A 22,302-nucleotide genomic window follows, 5' to 3' on the forward strand; every position below is an offset into this window, starting at 1 on the left:
CAGGGTCTTCATCATACTTGAATTTCGGGTTTGGAACAACAGGTCAGTCAGGACAAAGGAGTTTGATCAGAATAGTGGACAATAGGCATAGCGGATCTGAGAAGCAAGTCTGTCAAGATAGCAAGATGTCCAACCCAGTTAGGACATCACCAGTACATCAAACTCTTAGTCAATTATTTCGTGAGTTGATTTAAGTTGTGTGTGATTAGTTATGATTGAAGTGGAAGATTTATAGTGCTGTAGGTTGTGGTATCAATTGTTGTTTTAACTAGGATTAATTTGTGACTATATTATCAATACTGGAAGGATTGATACTGTTGTGGTGTATTAGCCCTAGTAAACTATTGTGGGATCAACATCAACTATTGAAGTTTGGTACTGTTTGTCTTTAGCTTGGTTACAATTGATGTTCTATGTTGTTGTTATTTATCTATTCGTTGTTGTAGTTTAATGATCATTGTGGAAAAGTTGTAAAGACTACTTATTAGTGCAATATACCCCATGTTTTGAAACCCTAAAAAAAAATCTCCTAGGTACATCACAATACCTTGGAGTATCAAGTACCATGTGGAATCATCAAGTAGTTTAATGCTCTGCTCTGGTTGGGCAACACTACAACAATGTTATATCTACTCTTTGGAATGTGTATAAAGGCCTCCCATGTGTTTTTGGATGGAGGATAACTGTTTCTCGAAAGGCCTTTGTTGCTATGACAATGCCACCTGACAAGACTCTGTCAAGATCAAGTGAAATCATTAATCATTAGAGACAATAACCATAAATGCATCATAGTGGACAATACCTAATGGTGGTGACACAATAACACTTCACGCAAGTTTCACCTTCAAATGTCTAACTAGATCAATGCCCATAAATAAGTTACCTCCTTATGTTAGGGATGTTCAGATGGATAACCCTATTAAGTACTTTTAGTCCCCAAGGGGAAGGGATGTGTTCCAAGTTATCCCATCAATTTATAGGTGTGTGTGAGAATGATGGTAGTGGAGTGGGAATGACTTCAAGGCAAGGTGCCCTAGCCATGTGACCAACTAATGGAGGTTCATCATCTTGAGTGTATTGATGTGAGGATGGAGCAATTGTGGAGGCATGAATTACCCGTTTCCTTGGCTTGACTTTTCTACCCGTCTAGCATGCCTTTTACTTCTTTATGATTTGCTTTGATTTGGGTGCATAGCTCAGGAGCCCAATCTTGGTTTATGAGACTTTACATTTAATGCCCCTTGAAGATGAGTCTTTTTATCACTCACCAATGTTGGGATAGTACAAGAACTCGTTTTAATAGATGAAGCATGAGGAAATTGGTGATGGGTAATGAGGGAGGTAGAGCTCATGCTAGGCATTTGCCCACATGCTAATCAAATGTCCCAACCATATTTTGCATCTTATCTCATTCTTTCAATGTGGATTTCTTATGCTTTTAACTTTATTTTAGTTGCATTAACCTCCAGGGCAAAATATTTTCACCCTGACTCTGTTAAACTATTACCGTAAGAAAATTATTACCATAGCAACATACAAAAACTAAACACAATATGCACATAGTTTACCCTGGGAAAACCCCAAACTCTGAGGAGAAACCCAGCTAACAAAATTCCATTAGTCCCGTTGGCCAAAACTTGGCCAATTTGGCCAAGTGAGCCTTCACCGCTCACCTCATTGGTGCCTTACAATAGAGTTCCTCCCAACCTTTAAAGGCTCCATTACATGCAATCCACGGGCACAAAACCATTAGAAACCAAAAAACCATGGGCCCAAAACCACTACTTTAGAACCGATCAACTTTGACTCTTTGCCCAAGTCAAGTTTACCTAACAATCCCCCTTAAACCTTGACTTGGGGTTTCCCTTGACCAAATCTGGCCAAACCAGTCTCGTGAGTTATCCCCACTCACTCTAGCCCTTACCCACCTCAAAGTTTATACCCATGGTATCCTCATGCCCCCCTGTCACCTAGGTCTAACACCAAACTTTACCGACAATTTCCTAGGGGTGTGCATGCCTTACCAGGGATTACAACAATGTGCCTTTTTGCATGCAATAAAATTTCAACTCCATTATAATATTTTTTTGTTTTATTGTTGCTCCAACATTTACGTTGTCATCTTCTTGCCTTGACACGCTTCGAGATTCATGATCTCCTCTCCAAAGTTGACTTTTGGTGCCAAAAAAAACCTACAGAGTCCATGATGATTTCATTGGAAAATTCATGGTTTCCACTCACAACCAATAGAGAATGCGTCCTAGACCCTTGAGCTTGTTGTCAACCTTCCATCTACCTTACTGCTATACATCGACACACTTTTTTGTGAAATTTTTTGAATCTGCACATCAGAAATCCTACTGAAATCACTGGGTTATCATCTCCTACTTGTTATTATATTCAACAAGTTATTTAATTTATAAACAATGATGAAAAACACTACTCAGACTACACTGACATATAGATCATAAACTGAAAATATATGAGACAAACACACAAGGGAAACCATTATTTTTGGACAACACGCCCCCGGAAAAATCCAATGTGGGAAATTTGGTGCATCATATAGAGGGTTTGTATTATCAAGCAAGCAGAATCTGAGTACAACAGGTAGCGTCTCACACTGGATAACCTTTCAGAGAAATCTCGGTAGCAAGAAATACATACGAGGGTTTACCTTGTTCTCCAAGTCACAACTGATCCACTGAATGGCCTGACTTCGGCAAGCATTGCGAAAATCTTAGTGCAATCTCTGCTTGGGCCAGCGTCTTGCCTCTGGGAGACTGCGTCACTCCTTCTACTGGATCGATTTGCTGGAGGAAGACTGTTGTTCAGCCCTCCCAGCTCAAAACTTTTCTTCTCCGACGAAATCTCGAACTTCTGACGAATATCCTGCACTGCCACTGCAAGAGACCCTCTTGGCTTGTGTCAACACTGCGTGAGCCCCTTCTTGGGCTACGTAGGCCTCTACGTTGCCTCTCTGATGCTATTGATGCCTCTCTACCTGGCACTGTTTGGCTCATAACTCCTTTCTAATCCAAATCTCTGCTTTGGCCCCTCCCAGTGCAACTCAGATCACTTGTTCGGTTTTCTCAACAAACCTCGCCCCAGAAAAATTGAACTGACTGATCACCTTGGTGTATCTCCAACTAACCTTCAAGCCTCCTCTTATACTTTCCCTGTTGATGAATCAATGACCGAGATTAAGTCCCTAATCAACGGCTAAGATTAAAACAGACTTGAACCTCGCCTTTTAGAAGCTTCTCAACCATATTTTTATTAATACCCATTAATATTTTTATTTTCCTAAGTTTAGACTAAGGAACCCAATAAAGATATTAATTAGTTTAATAACTCACAATCCGGGTAGAATTTCTCCAAAGTATTTCCGGGTCTTGGAGATCTTATGTATTCTAGCCCCTCCACAAAATTTTGGAGCTAGAGCACATTCGATGCTACCCAAAAATCAACACTCCCTCTTAGCGAGGAATGTGCTTTAGTAATACTTCCAACTAGAGGTATCACACTGATCCACAACAGTGGTCCTCTGTGTTGCTGATGCTTGGCATGCTGCCCTTCGTCCACTGCACAGCTGCATCCTGTACTGTTGCCCATGACACTGCCACTATCACTGCTACATTTGTACTGCAGCTCCCTCTCAATATGCTGCATCATGCTGCCCATAGCACTGCCACTGCTAACTGCTGCACTGCAACTCAGTTGCTGAGAAGTAAGCAACTGAAAAGCCACCCAAATCTGACACACTGGTTAGTCTGGATACCTCATGATGCTGAAGCAACCTCTGCTACTAATCTGTGCTGACCCTCTGCTACTGCTGCACTGCTGCAATCTGCTCTATGCCTCTCACACCGCTGCAACCTCCATTGTGTTGCTTCAGACTCTGGCACTCTAGCTCTGCCACTATTGCTGCATCATCCCTTGCACCAACTGTCTCCCGTCATTTTGCTACTGTCATTAAGGGTTCCCGTAGTCGTATGTGATCCAAGAGCTGTTGATTTTTGGTAACATCGGATGTGCTCTAGCCATGAAAATTGGCAGAGAGGCTAATGCACATGAGATCTCCAAGACCCAGAAATCGTTTGGGAAAATTCCACCCGGATTGAGAGATATTAAAATAATTAATATTTTTAATGGGGTTCCTAAGTCTAAACTCAGAAAAATTAAAATATTAATGTGTATCAATATAATATGGGCGAGAAAGTTCGAAATAACGAGGATCAAGGCAAATCTAATCTTAGCCATTGATTAGGGACTTAATTTCAGCCGTTGAATCGTCAACAAGGAAAAGTATAAGAGGAGGCTTGAGGGTTAGTTGGAGATACACCAAGTTGATCAAGAATTTGATTTTCTGGGGAAGGGTTTGCTGAGAAATCGAGTTAGTGATTTATTGCAGCGAGGGGCAGATCGACAGAAGGTTGAGAATACATATCAGAGAGGCAGAGAAAGTGTCGGAGAGACAATGCAAAGCCTTGGAAGGCTAATGCAGAGGCAAGTAGGACTGATGCAGAGGCTAAGGAGGCTAGCGCAGAAGATGCAGAGGGCCAAGAGGCTGATGCAGAGGCAGCAAAAGCTGCGCAGAGGATAACAGAGCTGATGTTGGGCTAAAGAGGCAGCGCTGAGGAATTTTCATGCGGCAGATTAGGAGATGAGAGGCAGACGCAAAGCCGTAAAGGGTGATGTAGTTCTGGAAGGAAGCTTGGAGTAGCTTTCACTGTCCAGCTAAGGAACTGTCTAAGTTGCTGGGGGATCAATCATCCGGTTGTTGATCAGTCGGAATATCTGTCTCCGAAGAGAGGTACTTCTGCTAAGGAAAATCTCTAAAGGGTGAGCCATTTCTGGCACCCTAGTTGTATTCAGAAATTGCATAATAATAAAACCATCATATCTGCTGCATCGGTTTTCCTGCATTGGGTTTTTCCGGGGACATTTGTCCAAAAATAACGGTGTCCCTTGTGTGATTGTCTCAGTTATTTCAGTTGATGATCTATATATGTGTGAAGATTGCATTTGTGTTTATTTCGGTATTTATATTAATAAATAACTTGTTAATGGAATGAACAAGTAGGAGATAATAAACCAGATAATGTAGTAGGGATTTCTAATGTGTCAGACTTAGAAATTTCCACATGGTATCGGAGCATTTCAGATCACAGGAGGACTGAAGGCACCAGCAGAAATTTGAAATTTGCAACAGTAGTAGTTGTCTCGAGAGACAACGATGTTCTAGAGCAGAAGTAGCTAGAGAAGTGATGCAAAGGCTGCATCAGCATTTCGAGCCAAGAGGAGGGTCAACGCAGAGGAAGAGAGGATCAAATCAGACCTACGCAGTGCCTGGTCATCTTTCTTAGCCAATGTTGTGGCCAAGAGGAGCAGATTCAACCTTTGCCGGGATTGCGTAGAGCCTGAAAGGCTCAATTTCTTCAGTTGTTGGGGCTTGCGGAATTGTGGGTAGATTGTGATTTGAGGAGCTGGTGGGATGCTGGTTCTGTCGATACAGAACAGTGTCTAAGGAGACAGAACCAAGGGAGAAGGAGTCAGTACCTCAATGGATTTTTAGCCAAGGAATCCAAATCTGAGTTGCAGTTGCAAGGAGGACTGGAGAGGAGCGGTTCGATAGTTGGCCAGAGGATTTTTAGGAGGCAAACCAAGACTTAGAGGGAGATTTCCAGGATGGAAGTCAAGACTCAGAGGGAGTCCAGAAGAGGAGCTGAAATGGAAATCAATGGATTGAGGGATCAAGACAGATTAGACGAAGCTTCCAATTTTGTCATCTAGAAGGCCATTCTGGCAATCCTGGACAAACATCGCATCAAGGACTTTGTATTGAAAGCCGTAGCTATCTCAGTTGACCAAACTGCTAATGAGAAGTATGAGGAGGCTGAGGCGAAGGCAAAATACTTGATCCTAGACAGGGTCGAAGATCATGTCATACCACATATTGCTGAGAAAAACACAACAAGGGAGATGTGGGAGGCTTTGACCACCTTATACTAGGGCTCTTCCATGCAAAGGAAGCTGCTATTGGAGAATCAACTGTGGTCATATTAGATGCAGAAGGGAGAGCAAATAGATCCATTCTTTCTCAGGTTATAGGAGATTCGTGACCAACGTACTTCCATGGGGTCTACACTGGATCCAGAATTTATGGTCAGGATTGCCTTGAATGCAGTGTCTGAGGAATGGGAGACATTTTTCCAAAGTATTTTGGGCAGGGCTACTCTTCCTGGTTGGGAGGGGATGTGGGCAGCTCTTCGCCAGGAAGAGATCAGGAGGATGACCAAGGTGGGGGGTAGTGGCAAGAGAGGTCAAATCAAGAAAGAGGAGGAGGATGTGGCTCTAGCATCTGCACGACAGCAAACGAAGAGGAAGAAGAGGGACATCTCCAAGGTTAAGTGCTTCCATTATGGGGAGTTGGGACATTATGCATCCCAGTGTCCTAGGAAGAAAAACAAGGGAGAGGCTTCCGATTCAAAGGAAGCTCTAGCTAAGGTGGAGAAAGAGGTTGAGATTGATGACGATTGTGCCATGAGTGCTCATGCACCTCTAGAGAAGAGGTGGTGAGACATTGAGTTGTAGTTAGGAGGACTACACACTAGGGGCAGGATCCTTGAGGTGCCCAAACTCTTGGATCACATCCAGCTACGGGAGCCCTTAACAATAGTAGCATGATGACAGGTGTCGGGTGGAGCAAAGTGTAGTGGAGCAACAAGGCAGTGCTTGGGTGCATAAATCTGAGGTTGCAGCAGTGCGAGAGGCACAGTGGTATATGCAGTAGTGCAATGGCAACAGAGGGAGCACAGGATAGCAACAAAGGTAGCTTCAGCATCACAAGGCTTCCAAGCTGACTGGGATGTCAGTATTTGGGAGAAGTCAGTTACTTACTTCTCGGTAAATGGGTTGCACTGTAGCAATTAGCAGTGCCAGTGCTAGGAGCAGCATGGGCAGCGTGTTGAGAGGGCGCTGCAGTACAGATGTGGTAGTGGCAGTGGCAGTGTCATGGGCAGTAGTACAAGAAGCATCAGTGCAGGGGATGTAAGGCAGCAGGCCAAGCATCGACATAGGTACTGGTGCAGAGGATCAGTGTGATGTTTCAATGGTGAAGCATTACTAGAGCACATTCCTCGCTAAGAGGGAGTGTTTATTTTTGGTAGCATTGGATGTGCTTTAGCCATGAAAATTCGTGGAGAGGCTAAGGCACATCAGATCTCCAAGACCCAGCAATCGTTTGGGGAAATTTCACCAGAATTGAGAGATATTAAAATATTTAATATTTTTAATGGGGTTCCGAAGTCTAAACTTAGGAAAATTAAAATATTAATGTGTATTAATGTGAGAAATTTCTAAATAACGAGGATCAAGCCAAATCTAATCTTAGTCATTGATTAGGGACTTAATCTCGACCATTGAATCGTCAACTGGAAAAGTATAAGAGGAGGCTTTAGGGTTAGTTGGAGATACACCAAGTTGATCAAGAATTCGATTTTCTGGGGCAGGGTTTGCTGAGAAATCGAGTTAGTGATCTGTTGCAGCAAGGGGCAGTTCGGCAGAAAGTCGAGAATACATATCAAAGAGGTAGAGAAAGTGTTGGAGAGACAGCACAGAGCCTTGGAAGGCAGACGCAGAGGCTAAGGAGGCTAGCGCAGAAGACGAAGCGGGCCAAGACGCTGACGCAGAGGCTAGCAGAGCTGACGCTGGGTTGAAGAGGAAGTGTTGAGGAATTTTCGTGGGGCAGACTTGGAGCTGAGAGGCAGACGCAGAGCCGTATAGGGTGACGCAGTTCCAGAAGGAAGCTTGGAGCAGCTTTCGTTGTCCAGCTAAGGAACTGTCTAGTTTGCTTTGGGATCAATCATCCGGTTGCTGATCAGCTAGAATATCTGTGTCCGTACTTCTGCCAATGAAAATCTTTGAAGGTTGAGCCATTTCTAAAAACCGCATAATAATAAAACCATCATATTTGCTGCACCGGTTTTCCCGATTGGGTTTTTCTGGGGACATTTGTCCAAAAATAACGGTGTCCCTTGTGTGATTGTCTCAGTTATTTCAGTTGTTGATTTGCATATGTGTGAAGATTGCATTTGTGTTTATTTCGGTATTTATATTAATAAATAACTTGTTAATGGAATGAACAAGTAGGAGATAATAAACCAGATAATGCAGTAGGGATTTCTAATGTGTTAGACTTCGAAATTTCCACAAGAGTTTGGGCACCTCAAGGATCTTGCCCCTTTGTGTATTCCTCCCAACTATAGCTCAATATCGGCCCACCTCTTCTCCAGAGGTGCATGAGCACTCATGGCACAATCCTCGTCATCATCCTCCTTGTCAGCTTTCGCTTGAGCGGTCTTCGAGTTGAAAGCCTCTTCCTTGCCTTTCTTCTGGGGGCACTGAGTGGCGAAATGTCCTAGTTCCCCACACTTGAAGCATCTATCCTTGGATATATCCTTTTTCTTCCTTTTCTGCTGCCCTTTCTGTCTCGATGATGCGAGAGTTGCATCCTCCTCCTCCTTTTTGACTCGGGGTCCTCTGTCGCTAATCCCTGCCTTGGTCAACCTCTTGATCTCTTCCTATCGAAGAGTTGCCCACATCTCGTCCCAACTGGGGAGAGAAGCTCTGCCCAAGATACTCTGAACAAATGTCTCCCAGTCTTCGGTGACTGCATTCAGGGCAATCCTGACCATGAACTCAGGATTTGGTGGAAACCCACGGAAGTCAGCTGATCTCGAATCCCTTGCAACCCGAGAAGGAAGGGATCGATCTCTTCTCCCTTCTGCATCTAGTACTATCTCAGCTAATTCTCCAATAGCATCTTTCGTTGAACGAAAGTCGCTTGGTACAAGGTGGTCAGTGCCTCCCACATCTCCCTTGTTTTTTCCTTCTCAACAATGTGTGGGACAACATGATCTTTGACCCCATCTAGAATCATGCATTTAGCCTTCGCTTGGGCCTCCTCGTACTTCTTTAGCGGATCGCCATTGACCGGAACAACAACTACCTTTAAGGCATAGTCCTTGATGCGATTCTTGTCTAGGACTGCCAGGATCTTGGCCTTGCAGATGAAAAAATTAGATGCTCCATCCAATCTGTTCTAATCCCTTAGTCCATTGATAGCCATCTCTGCTCAAACAAGTGTAGAACAGGTTCTCTTCTCCCTTTCTTACTGCTACCCTAGTAAGAATCGGATCTGGATTTCATAGGCGCTAGAAATCCTCTAAGGAACAAGTTCTTTCCAGACTCCCTCTGAGTCCTGATTCCCTTCACGGAAATCCTCCCGCCAAATGTTGAATCACTCCTCTCCAATCCTCCTTTTGTTGTTGCTCAGCAACCCGGATCTAGATTTATTTGGCAAGAAATCTGCTAAGGTAGTGACTCCCTCTACCTCAGCTTTGTCTCCTCAAACACTGTTCTGCACCAATGGCAACATCATCCCACCAGCACTACAGATTGAATCTACATTACTCCCTCTACCCCAACAACTAAAGAATCTGAGCTCCTCAGGCTCTGTGCAGTCACTGCGTGAGCTAGATCAACTCCTCTCTGCTTCTACACTGGCCTAGATAGCTGACGCAATTATTGCGTGGGCTCCTCCCAGCTACTGCATCACGCTCACTTGGCTCAAAATGTTGATGTAGTCACTACGTGAGCCTCTGCGTCACCTCTTTTGCACTGTGTCACTCTCCCTCCGCGTCTCTGGCTCTGGAACAGTGCTGTCACTCGGGATAGCTGCCTCTCTACAGTAGATTTGTTGGATCTCCTGGTTGATGGCTTTAGTATCCTATGATTTGTAATGCTATGATACCATGTGAAAATTTCTGAATCTACACATCGGAAATCCTACTGCAATCACTGGTTTATCATCTCCTACTTGTTATTACATTCAACAAGTTATTTAATTTATAAACAATGATGAAAAACACTACTGCATACTACATTGACATACAAATCATAAACTTAAAATATATGAGACAAACACACAAGGGACACGGTTATTTTTGGACAACACGTCCCCGTAAAAACCCAATGCGGGAAAAATAGTGCAACATATCGAGGGTTTGTATTATTAAGCAAGAAGAACCTGAGTACAACAGGTTGTCTCTCACACCGGCTAACATTTCAGAGAAATCTCGGCAGCAAGAAATACATATGAGGGTTTACCTCCTTCTCGAAGTCACAGTTGATCCACTGAGTGGCCTAACTCTGGCAAGCACTGCGAAAATCCCAGTGCAATCTTTTCTTGGGCCAGCGCCTTGCCTCTGGGTCCTGGGAGACTATGTCACTCCTTTTGCTGGATCGATTTGCTGGAGGAAGATTGTTGTTCAGCCCTCCTGGCTCAGAACCTTGCTTCTCCGACAAAATCTCAAACTTTTGACGAATATACTGCACTTCCGCTGCAAGAGACCCTCTTGGCTTGTGTGAGCCCCTTCCTGGGTTGCGTAGGCCTCTGCACTGCCTCTCTGATGCTACTGCTGCCTCTCTGCCTGGTACTCTTTGGCTCGGAACTCCTTTCCGATCGAAATCTCTACTTTCGCCTCTCTCACTACAACTCAGATCACTTGTTCGATTTTCTCAGCAAACCTCGCCCCAAAAAAATCGAACCAACTGATCACCGTGGTGTATCTCTAACTGACCCTCAAGCCTCCTCTTATACTTTTCCTTTTGATGGATGAACGACCGAGATTAAGTCCATAATCAACGGCTAAGATTAAAACAAGCCTGATCCTCGCCTCTTAGAAGCTTCTCACCCATATTTTTATTAATACCCATTAATATTTTTATTTTCCTAAGTTTAGACTTAGGAACCCATTAAAAATATTAATTATTTTAATAACTCACAATTCGGGCGAAATTTCTCCAAACGATTTATGGGTCTTGGAGATATTATGTATTCTAGCCCCTCTACAAAATTTCGGAGCTAGAGCACATTCGATGCTACCCCAAAATCAACAATTACCATTTCCCAACACAATTTCAGCAAGGAATTCATGGCCCATAGTGTCAACATCCACCATCATTATCTAGGTAGCCACATTAATAACCGTCTCATCTCTGGGGTAATTGTTTCCCGCTGATGCAAACATAGACACAACAACATCCTTGATTGCTTCTCAGTATTCTTCAAACCAACATGTATCATCTAGTCCTCAACAACCACTAATGTGCCTTTGATAAGATACCAATGTGCAGGGATGTTGGTTCTGCTACTACCGCCACTTGGATTACAAAATCTAGGTCCACCATCATGACTACAATTGATGGAACCAAAGTTCTTGGTCTTGACCCATCCATTGAAATAGTAATCCTTATGCATCAGTAGGTGCTACATACCACAAATTTAGGCAATGACCCCTGCTAAAACTTCGAGAATCAAAATCATTGTGAGCACCGCCACCAGAGTCCCGATGGATCCACCCATAGAGTGACCCTGCCACTCCCCCTGCCTATCTGAGGGGCTTATTATCATTTGTTATAACACCAATGGGGGATGCATAGTCCACCACGACCATGTTACAACATCATTAGGGGTTGCATAGTCTGCGAGGACCGTGACATTATATAACTTTCTCATGACTGTAGCAAAAACATCAACATTGTTTCCCTTCATTTTATACATCTCAATCCAACAGATTTGGCAATGCACTTGCCAGTGCACCTGCAATAGAACATTGTCTCTGAATGTTCAACCTTGGAAGGCTAAAACTTTTCTCGTCGACCATAATGTTTCCATAGCTACTGGCTTTAGATCTCTTTCCCGAGATTTTAGATCGATGACAATCCTTTAATTTCTTTCGCTCCCATCCTTTCCTCCATGCGCTCTCATGGCACAAAAATGGCAATCCCCTGATCTCATTTTGGTCTAGCATGGTAATGGCAAGACACAACTCATCATTCTTCACAATTTTTTTCTCACCATGCCAAATAAACCCTTAGCATTAGAGGCGTCCCCTGAAGCCATCTCTTGGATTTGATACCAATTGTTAAACTATTATTGTGAGAAAATTAATACCACAACAACATACAAACATTAAACACAATATGCACACAGTTTACCATGGGAAAACCCCAATTCCTAGGTAAATTCCATCTAATGAAATTCCATTAGTCCCTTTGCCAAAACCCGGTCAAGCCATCCAAGTGAGCCTTCACCGCTCACCTCCTTAGCACCATACAATAGAGTTCCTCCCAACCTTTTAAAAGCACCATTATATGTAATCCACAGGGACAAAACCGTGGGCAACCTAAAAACCATGGGCCAAAAACCACTACTATAGAATTGGTCAACTTTGACTCTTTCCTCAAGTCAAGTTTACATAACAGACTCAAGGATGAGGATGAAAGGGTTCCAATCCCCATGACCAATGAGCACCAACATGAAGAATAGAGACGAAATAATGGGAGAGATGGAAAGTGGTAACTATGGAATATCTTGGACACACTACCTCAATCAAAGCCTCCCTAATAGTGCCCTTCCTAAAACCCTAAGGTCTTAGAGTAGGTCCCATTGGACTAGGGTTAAAGACTAACCTCCCAAGTGACGCGAGGGAACAAAAATATAGTCAAGACTCAAGATCAGTCAATCATCACGTTTTCCTAGTGATCCATATTAATATGCCCATAACATTAAGTGAAAACACTTGACTGCAAAATGGTTATAGTACCTACCAATGGATGATCCACCTTCTTTCAAGAAGGAATGCCCGATGGGAGAGAGATATTTGACCGGAGCAAGAAGGGGAGGGTCTTGGAATCATGTTATGTGTTGTTCAAATAGGGGTGCTTGCTGGCTGGCTGTCCAAAGAGGAGAAAGTTTTCTTGTATGGGTTACCACTTTTTGGTGAGTAACATAGCCCTCATGTAAAATGAGGGGTAGCATGATCTAGCGAAAGACTAAAAGTCCCTGATCTATGGATTAGCCTCTAATTCATTTCTAAACCTAGTTACTTAAGCCAATCCACGATCCTGTCCTGGATAAGTATCTTGTTCAAATTTTGTTGATGAAAATGAATATTAGATGGATATGTATTGTATTTTAACTCATTTTATATTTTGACACATATAGGTTCATAATCATATATAAAGGCCGATTTTGGATGTATAGCCTAATCTATAAAGGTTGCTTTGGATTATGCATAATTTAATAATCTATGGCAGTTAATGTAGACATGGGTGTTCTAGATAATATGTTATTAAAGTCTCTCTCTCTCTCTATATATATGTGTGTGTTGGGGGGGGGGGTGTCATGTATCTATAACATTCCTGTTTCAGAAAGTTGTGCTCATTTTGAAGTTTTGTGCAACTCAGGTTTTGAGTATATCTTTCCTTTGTTATTTAGATTGATTGAGGTCAATAACATAATAGTTTTGCTTATTCCATATCACATTCTCTAATGATTGGTCAAATTACACTTGCAAATAGGTCTAGGTGTATTTCATATAAATGCTTTTTTTTTGTAGCCTTGTAAATCAGTTAATAATTTCCACAATTGGTGTCTAATATTGATGTGTTTTGAATAGATAGAATTGTTTTCAAAGGCTGGTGTTAAGGTTTCACATTGCCCAGCAGCTGCAATGCGGATGTTAGGTTTTGCACCAATAAAAGAAATGTTAGATGTTGGAATTTGTGTTTCCCTCGGAACAGATGGTGCACCGTCAAACAATCGTATGAGCATAGGTTGGTAAATTTTAATTAAGCTTGCTATAAAAGCCTTATTCTATATGTTTTGCATATGCAATATCTACTTTTTTATCATAATGCATTGAAATATACAAAACCATGGGAGGCATGGGAAAGCATTTGCAGGAACATGCCACCACTCATGTCTTAAAATTGTTATAGTATAACTGCTAGTGTATAAACGGAGATTGAACAATTTGACTATTGTGCTTTAAATATTCAAATAGGATCGTTGAACCTATTTCTTAATGAACCTCATGTTGTCAATGAAATTAATCACAAAGGGTTTGAGTGGACAGTTTAGACTTCCTATTCATTTCACTAATAGCAAATTTCTTGCTTTGGGACTAATGCATACTATTCCCAGGGGAGGATCCTCAGGTGACAAGCTTATTTACCCTACAAAAAGTTACCATAACTTTTTTTTTTTAACAAGTTGTAGACCTGACTTTATGTTCTTAAAAATTGGAGATTAACAACTTCAGATCCGCCATTGGTATTTATTGAACCTGCAATAAAACATCAAAATATGTATGGTTGAATCTTGCAAGCCCAGATCTGATGGGTATGTAGTGGAAGTGAATAAGATCAATGAGGCAGATGTCTGAAACTTGCAGAAAAAAAGAGCTGCAGATCAGTTTTCTTTGAAGTAAATGAGAAGAAATAAATGAAGAATTCTCAAGACATTCACTACTCTTTATCTGGCCACAAAAAAAATGAATATTTGATCTTCATTAATCGTAGTTGACAGCAAGGTTGCCAGAATGTAGGAGCAAGAGTGCTGGGTGCTATATTTCCCAAAAAACCCTGGGGGTAGGTAGTCCTAGGAGCCTTTTTTATAAACTATATATTTTTATATATTATAATTCCCTTATTGTCCCCCAAAAATGCAGAATGCCAAATCAGTTACAGAATATATGAAAACATGCATAATTATGTTGTGGATGAATACTATATTATTATGAAATTAGAAATGCCACCTGTAGTAAATTAATGATTAATCATTTGAGCATCGACCATCTAGCGATTACAAGCACAGAAATTTTTAGACCATATAATAGGAAGTAGACCATTAACTTATAAGATGAAATAGGCTATCTGCCCACAGTCAACATGAAAAAACAGTTTTGCTTACAAAATAGGCCATGTGCATAAGTTGTCACAGGATAATTTTACTGAAATATGAAGTCTGAAACTTCAAAACCACTAAACTAAGCTGAAGTCCATGACATAAGTAATGAAAGAAAAAAGAAACAATTATTCTAAATTCTATCTACTCTCCCTTCCTCTTTGCACCACCACAATCTCCCCTTGAGCCTTCACTTGGTAGTGCAGCTAGAGCTGAAGCTGGGTGTACCTGTCTAGATGGAATTGGAACTGGACATGAAGTGTTTGCTGCTGAAGGCCTGGCTATGTTGAACATGGCAGTGTGAAAGTTTCTGAATCTAATACCTCAAAAACCCCTACTGCAATATCTGGTTTATTATCTCCTACTTGTTCTTTACATTAACAAGTTATTTATATTCATAAATATCGAAATAAACACAATTGCAGCGTTCACAAATATACAGATCAGCAACTGAAATAAAATGAGACAATACAAGGGACACCATTATTTTTGGACAATCGTCCTCGGAAAAACCCAATGTGGGAAAACTGGTGCAGCAGATGAAGGTTTTATTATTATCCAGATTTCTGAATACAACTAGGGTGCCAGAAATGGCTCACCCTTCAGAGATTTTCCTTGGCAGAAGTACCTTTCTCTGGAGACAGATATTTCAGCTAACCAGCGACCGGATGAGTGGTCCCACAACAACTTCGACTGTTCCTTAGCTGGACAGCAAACGCTGCCCCAAGCTATCTTCTGGAACTGCATCACCCTCCAAGGACTGCGTCACCCTCGATGGATCTGTGTCGCCCTCTATGGATCTGCGTCTGCCTCTCAACTCTCAGTCTGCCCCACAGAAACACCACAGCACAGCTCCTTCAGCCCAGCGTCATCTCTGCTAGCCTCTGCGTCAGCTTCTCAGCCTCCTGCATCCTCTGCGTTGACCCTCTAAACCTCTGCGTTAGTTCTGGTTGCCTCTACATCAGCCCAGGCTGCCTTTGCGTCAACCTTCCTAGGCTTTGCACTGCCTCTCTCGCACTTTCTCTGCCTCTCTGATATGTATTCCCGACCCCCTGTTGAACCGCCCCTCGTGTTGCCTCTCTGGCACTTTCTCTACCTCTCTGATATGTATTCCCGGCCTCCTACCAAACTGCCCCTCGCTACAACAGATCACTAACTCGATTTCTTAGCAAACCCTGCCCAAAAAATCAAATTGACTGATCAACTTGGTGTATCTCTAACTAACCCTCAAGCCTCCTTTTATACTCTTCTTGTTGACAATTCAACGACCGAGATTAAGTCTCTAATCAATGGCTAAGATCAAATCTGGCTTGATCCTCGTTATTTAGAACTTTCTCACCCATTTTATATTAATACACATTAATATTTTAATTTTCCTAAGTTCATACTTAGGGTCTCATTAAAAATATTAATTATCTTAATATCTCTCCATCTCGGTGGAATTTCCCCAAACGACTTCTGGGTCTTGGAGATCTCATGTGCCTTAGTCTCTCCACCAATTTTCGTGGCTAGATCACATCCGATGCTACCAAAAATCAACACTTTCTCTTAGGGAGGAGTGTGTTCTAGTAATGCTTCACCACAGAAACATCACACTGATCCTCCGCATTGATACCTGTGTTGATGCTTGGTCTGCTGCCTCACATCCTCTGCACTGCTGCTCCTTGTACTGCTGCCCATGACACTACCACTGCCACTGCTACATCTGTACTCCATGTCAATATGCTGCCCATGCTGGCCCAAGCACTGCCACTACTAACTATTGCACTGCAACTCAGTTACCGAGAAGTAGGTAACTGACTTCCCCGAAATACTGATGTCCCGGTCAGTCTGGAAGACTTGTGATGCTGAAGTTGTCTCTGCTGCTATCCTGTGCTCCCTCTGTTGCCACTGCGTTATTGCAACCACCTCTGTGCCTCTCGCACTGCTGTAACCTCTACTGCACTGCTACAAAACTCTGCACTCTAGCCCTGCCTTGTTGGTCCACCACACTTTGCTCCACCCGACACCTATCATCGTGCTACTATTGTTAAGGGCTCTCGTAGCTGTATGTGATCCAAGAGTTTGGGCACCTCAAGGATCTTGCCCCCTAGCATGTAGTCCTCCTAACTACAACTCGATGTCTCCCCACCTCTTCTCTAGAGGCGCATGAGCACTCATGGCACAATCGTCATCAGTCTCGACATCTTTCTCCACTTTAGCGGTAGCTGCCTTTGAATCGGAAGCTTCTCCCTTGCCTTTCTTCCTGGGGCACTGAGATGCATAATGTCCCAACTCCCCACAGTTGAAGCACTTGACCTTGGAGATATCCTTCTTCTTCCTCTTCCCTTGCTGCCCCGCAGATGTTAGAGCCGCATCCTCCTTCTCGTCTTTCTTGACTTGAACTCCCTTACCACTACTCCTCGCCTTGGTCAACCTCCTGATCTCTTCCTTTCGAAGGGTTGCCCACATCTCCTCCCAATTAGGGAGAGTCTCTCTGCCCAAGATGCTTTGGACAAACGTCTCCCAGTGCTCGGAGAATGTATTCAGAGCAGTCATGACCATAAACTTTGGATTTGGTGTAGACCCCACAAAAGTAAGTTGGTTGCGATTTCCTTGCAACCTGAGGAGGAAGTGATCTATCTCCTCTCCTTTCTGCATCTGATATGATCTCAGTTGATTCTCCAATAGCATCTTCCGCTGCATGGAGGAGCCCTGGTATAAGGTGGTTAGGGCCTCCCACATTTCCCTTGCTGTGTTCTTCTCAGCAATATGTGGTATGACATGATCTTTGACCATGTCTAGGATCATGCATTTCGCCTTCGCCTTCACCTCGGCCTCCTCATACTTCTCATTAGCAGCTGGGTCAACTGAGATAGCTACGGTTTTCAACGCATAGTTCTTGATGCAATGTTTATCCAGGATTGCCAGGATCCTGGCCTTCCAGATGACAAAATTGGAAGCCCCGTCCAATCTGTCCTGATCCCTCAATCCATTCACTGCCATCTCTGCTCCTCTTCTAGACTCCCTCTGAGTCTCGACTTCCCTCCTAGCAATCCTTTTGCCAACTGCCGAATCACTCCTCTCCAATCCTCCTTTGATGCTGCAACTCGGATCTGGATTTCTTGGCTAGAAATCTGTTGAGGTAGTGCTTCCCTCTACCTTGGTTCTGTCTCCTTAGACACTGTTTAGCACAGACAGAAACAGCGTCACACCAGCTCCTTAAATCACAATCTGCACATCTCCCTTAGCCCTGGAAACTGAAGAATTTGAGCCCTTCAGGCTTTGCGCAATCATGACTTGCGCTGAAATTGATCCTCCTGGCCACAACGTCGATCCTTCTTGGCTAAGAAAGATGATTGGGCATTGCGTAGGTTTGATATGCCCCTCTTTGCCTCTACGTTGGCCCCTCTCCTAGCTCGAAATGCTGACGCAGGCTCTGCGTGAGCCTTTGCATCACCCTCTAAGCACTGCGTCACCTCTCCTCTTGCCGCTTTAGCTCTGGAACAACATTGTCTCTCGGGACAACTGCTTCTGCTACAAATTTTTTAGATTTCTTTAGCTAGTGTCTTCAGTCCTTCTGTGATCTGCAATCGCTCTGATACCATGTGAAAATTTCTGAATCTAATACATCAGAAACCCCTACTGCAATATCTGATTTATTGTCTCCTACTTGTTCTTTACATTAACAAGTTATTTATATGCATAAAGATCGAAATAAACACAATTCCAGTCTCACAAATATACAGATCAACAACTGAAATAAATTGAGACAACACAAGAGACACTGTTATTTTTGGACAATCGTCCCTAGAAAAACCCAATGTGGGAAAACTGGTGCAACAGATGAGGGTTTTATTATTATGTAGATTTCTAAATACAACTAGGGTGCCAGAAATGGCTCACCCTTCAAAAATTTTCCTTGGCAGAAGTACCTTTCTCTAGAGACAGATATTTCGGCTAATCAGCAACCAGATGATTGGTCCCACAACGACTTTGACTGTTCCTTAGCTGGACAACGAAAGCTGCTCCAAGCTATCTTCTGGAACTGCATCACCCTCCAAGGACTGCGTCACCCTCTACAGCTCTGCGTCTACCTCTCAGCTCTCAGTCTAACCCACAGAAACACCACAGCGCAGCTCCTTCAGCCCAACATCAACTCTAATAACCTCTACGACTGTCTGCGTTAGCTCTGCGTCACCTTCTCAGCCTCCTGCGTCCTTTGCACTGGCCCTCTAAGCCTTTGCGTCAGCCTTCCTAGGCTTTGCGTTGCCTCTCTAGCACTTTCTCTGCCCCTCAGATATGTATTCCCGGCCTCCTGTCGAACTACCCCTCGCTGCAACAGATCACTAACTCGATTTCTCAGCAAACCCCGCCCCAGAAAACTGTGATTTTCGATAGCATCGGATGTGTTCTAGCCATGAAAATTGGTGGAGAGGCTAAAGCACATGAGATCTCCAAGACCCAGAAATGGTATAGGCAGATTCTAACTGGTTTGGGAGATATTAAAATAATTAATATTTTTAATGGAGTTCTTAAGTCTAAACTTAGGAAAAATAAAATATTAATGGGTATAAATATAAAACTGGGTTAGAAGGTTCCAAAAGTCATGGATCAAGCCAAATCTAATCTTAGCCATTGATTAGAGATTTAATCTCGACTGTTGATGGACCAACGAGAAAAGTATAAGAGGAGGCTTGAGGGTCAATTGGAGAACACACCAGAGTGGTTAGTCATTCATTTTGCTAGAACGGGGTTGCTAAGAAAAGTTGAATCAGTGATCAGCAGTGAGGGGTAGTGAATACATAGTAGAGAGGTAGAGTTAGTACCAGAGAGACAACGCAGAGCCTGGAGAGGTTGATGCAGAGGCAGCTGGGTGCTACGCAGAGGCAACTGGGAGTTGCACAGAGCCAAAAGAGTCCAGCGTGGGTGACGCAGAGGGTCTGAGGGCTGACGTAGAAGCTTCAGTAGCTGCGTAGAGGCTAGCAGAGCTGACACATGGCCAACAAGCAGCGCTGGGAGGTTTTTCGTGGGGTAGACTGGGTGCTGGTGATCCGGGAAGGGTGACGCAATCCCTACAAAGTGATGCAGCGCAGTGGAAGCTGTGATTGTCGCTATGGGATCGTTCATCCAGTGATTAATCAGCCAAGATATCTGTCTCCAAAGAGAGGTACTACTGCCGAGAGCATTCTCTATTAGGTGAGCCATTTCTGGCACCCTAGTTCTATTCAAAAACTGCATAATAATAAAACCCTCATATCTGTTGCACTGGTTTGGCCGTATTGGGTTTTTTTGGGGACATTGGTCCAAAAATAACGGTGTCACTTGTGTGCTTGTTTTCTTTCAGTTGATGATCTGTAGATGTTGACACTGTACTTGTATTTATTTTCAGTATTTACATGGTAAATAACTTGTTAAGGAATTAAACAAGTAGGAAGAAATAAACCAAATAGTACAAGAAGAATTTCTAACAGGTTAAACTTAGAAATTCCAACATGGTACCAAAGCGTGGTTGCGGATCACAGGGTAACTGAAGGCATCGGTCGAGTAGAGCATTTGCAGCAAATTTAGCTGTCCCGAGTGACAAAGTTGATCCTTGTAGAAGGCGACAGAGGAAGGAGTGACGCAGAGGGATTGCGTCATCATTCTGGGCCAGAGAAAGGTAGCACAGAGGCTAAGGGAGGCAGAATCAGGCTCACGCAGAGGCCAGGAGGGCTGACGCAGTTGGCTGGGGGAGCTGATTTGCCGGTGCCAGGATTGCACAGAGCCAAGTGGCTCAATCCTTCAGTTGTTGGGGTATAGGAGGTTGTGGGTAATTTGCGGAGCGAAGTTGGTGGGGTACTGTGGTCAGAACAGTACCTAACAGGGCAAGACCAAGGTGGAGGGAGTTGTTGCCAAGGTGGATTTCTAGCCAAGGAATCCGGATTAGTGGTGCAGTTGCACAAACGATCGGAGTGGGGCAATTTGATGTTGGCAGAGGGATTTCTAGAAGGGAAATCGAGACTCAGAGGGAGTTGAACCGAGAACTTCCAGATGAGAAGTTGAGAGACTCAGTAGGAGTTGAATAGAGGACTTCCAGGAGGGAAGTAGAGAGACTCAGAAGAGTAGAAATAAGAGCAACGAGATGGTCGTGAATGCGCTGAGAGATCAGGATAGGCTGGACGGAGCGTCCAACTTTATGGTCTGGAAGGCCAGGATCTCGTCCATTCTAGACAGACATCGCCTCAAGGGCTTCGTCACGAGAGTGATACCTGTCCCAGTTGACCTGGTAGCTAATAAAAGGTACGAGGAGGCAATGGCGAAGGCTAAATGCATCATCCTTGATGAGGTCAAGGATCATGTGGTACCACATATTGCCGAGAAGGAAACGGCAAAGGAGATGCGGGATGCCTTAAAGACATTGTACCAGCACACTTCTGTTCAGAGGAAGATGCTCCTGGAGAGTCAACTAAGGGCATACCAGATGCATAAGGGAGAGCAAATAGATGTCTTCCTCAGCCACTTGAAGGAGATCCATGACGAGCTAACTTCCATAGGGGCCACGCCGAATGAGGAATTGATGGTGAGGACCACATTGAACGCAGTCTCTGAGGATTGGGAGGTATTTGTCTAGAGCATACTGGGCAGGACGAGTCTTCCAGATTGGGATGAACTGTGGGTGGCTCTTCGTCAAGAAGAGATCAGATGGCTAACCAAGGCGAGGAGTAGGGGCAAAGAGATCAGAATCAAGAAGGAGGAAGAAGAGGATGTGGCTCTAGCATCTGTGGGAAAGCAAGAGAAGAGGAAGAAGAAGGACCTCTCCAAGGTCAAGTGCTTTCATTGTGGGGAATTAGGTCATTTTGCGAACCAGTGTCCTAGGACGAAGAGCAAGGGAGAAGCTTCAGACTCGAAGGCAGCGCCTGCAAAGGTGGAGAAAGAAGTCGAGGAGGAAGACGATTGTGCCATGAGTGCTCTTGTGCCACTTGAGAAGAAGTGGGGAGACATCGAGCTCTAGTCAGATGGACTACAGGCGATGAGGGGCAAGATCCTTTAAGTGCCCAACCTACTGGATTATACCTTGCTACGGGAGCCCCGAAGAGGAGTAGCAATACTGGTGAATGCAGGTAGAGACGGATGTGGATGAAGTGGCAGAGAGTGCTACAGTGCAGGAGTCCCCGGACAACGTGAGGCTAGCAGAATGCAACAATGAGAGAGGCACGAGAGTGTTGCACTAGTGCAGGATGGCATTGAGAGGTGTGCAACGGTGTGAGATGTAGGGAGTTTTTGCAGAAGCGCAGAGGTCGGTAGAGGGAGAACTTGTTAGCGGTAGAGGGAGCTTCAACATCGGGAGTGTCTCTAGCCTGACAGGGATGTCAGTGTTGGGTGGATTAGTTACTTACTGCCCAGTAACTGAGTTGCAATGCAGTAACAGTATGCAGTAGCACGATGCAGCGTGATGAGAGGGGATGCACTGCAAATGCAGTGATGGGAGGATGGACCAGTAGCAGTGGATGCAGAGGGAGTTG

At 43.8% G+C, this 22,302-nt stretch overlaps 1 protein-coding gene across 2 annotated transcripts in view; it reads left to right on the top strand.

Annotated features, from left to right (window-relative positions):
* Positions 1–22,302, top strand: part of LOC149202697 (uncharacterized) — a 451,520-nt gene that overhangs the window by 255,623 nt on the left and 173,595 nt on the right. For both annotated transcript variants that reach the window (XR_016253903.1, XM_089403210.1), the window contains exon 6: positions 13,530–13,686. Coding sequence is in view for 1 of the 2 variants with exons in the window: in XM_089403210.1 (XP_089259336.1) it covers positions 13,530–13,686 (157 nt within the window). In the remaining variant the exon portion in view is untranslated. The remainder of the gene's footprint in view (positions 1–13,529; positions 13,687–22,302) is intronic.

The sequence above is a fragment of the Pinus tabuliformis genome, chromosome 2_1 (genome assembly GCF_031772625.1).
Source record: "Pinus tabuliformis cultivar Carrire ecotype Pingquan chromosome 2_1, CPIR1, whole genome shotgun sequence".
NCBI classification, from domain to species: Eukaryota; Viridiplantae; Streptophyta; class Pinopsida; order Pinales; family Pinaceae; genus Pinus; species Pinus tabuliformis.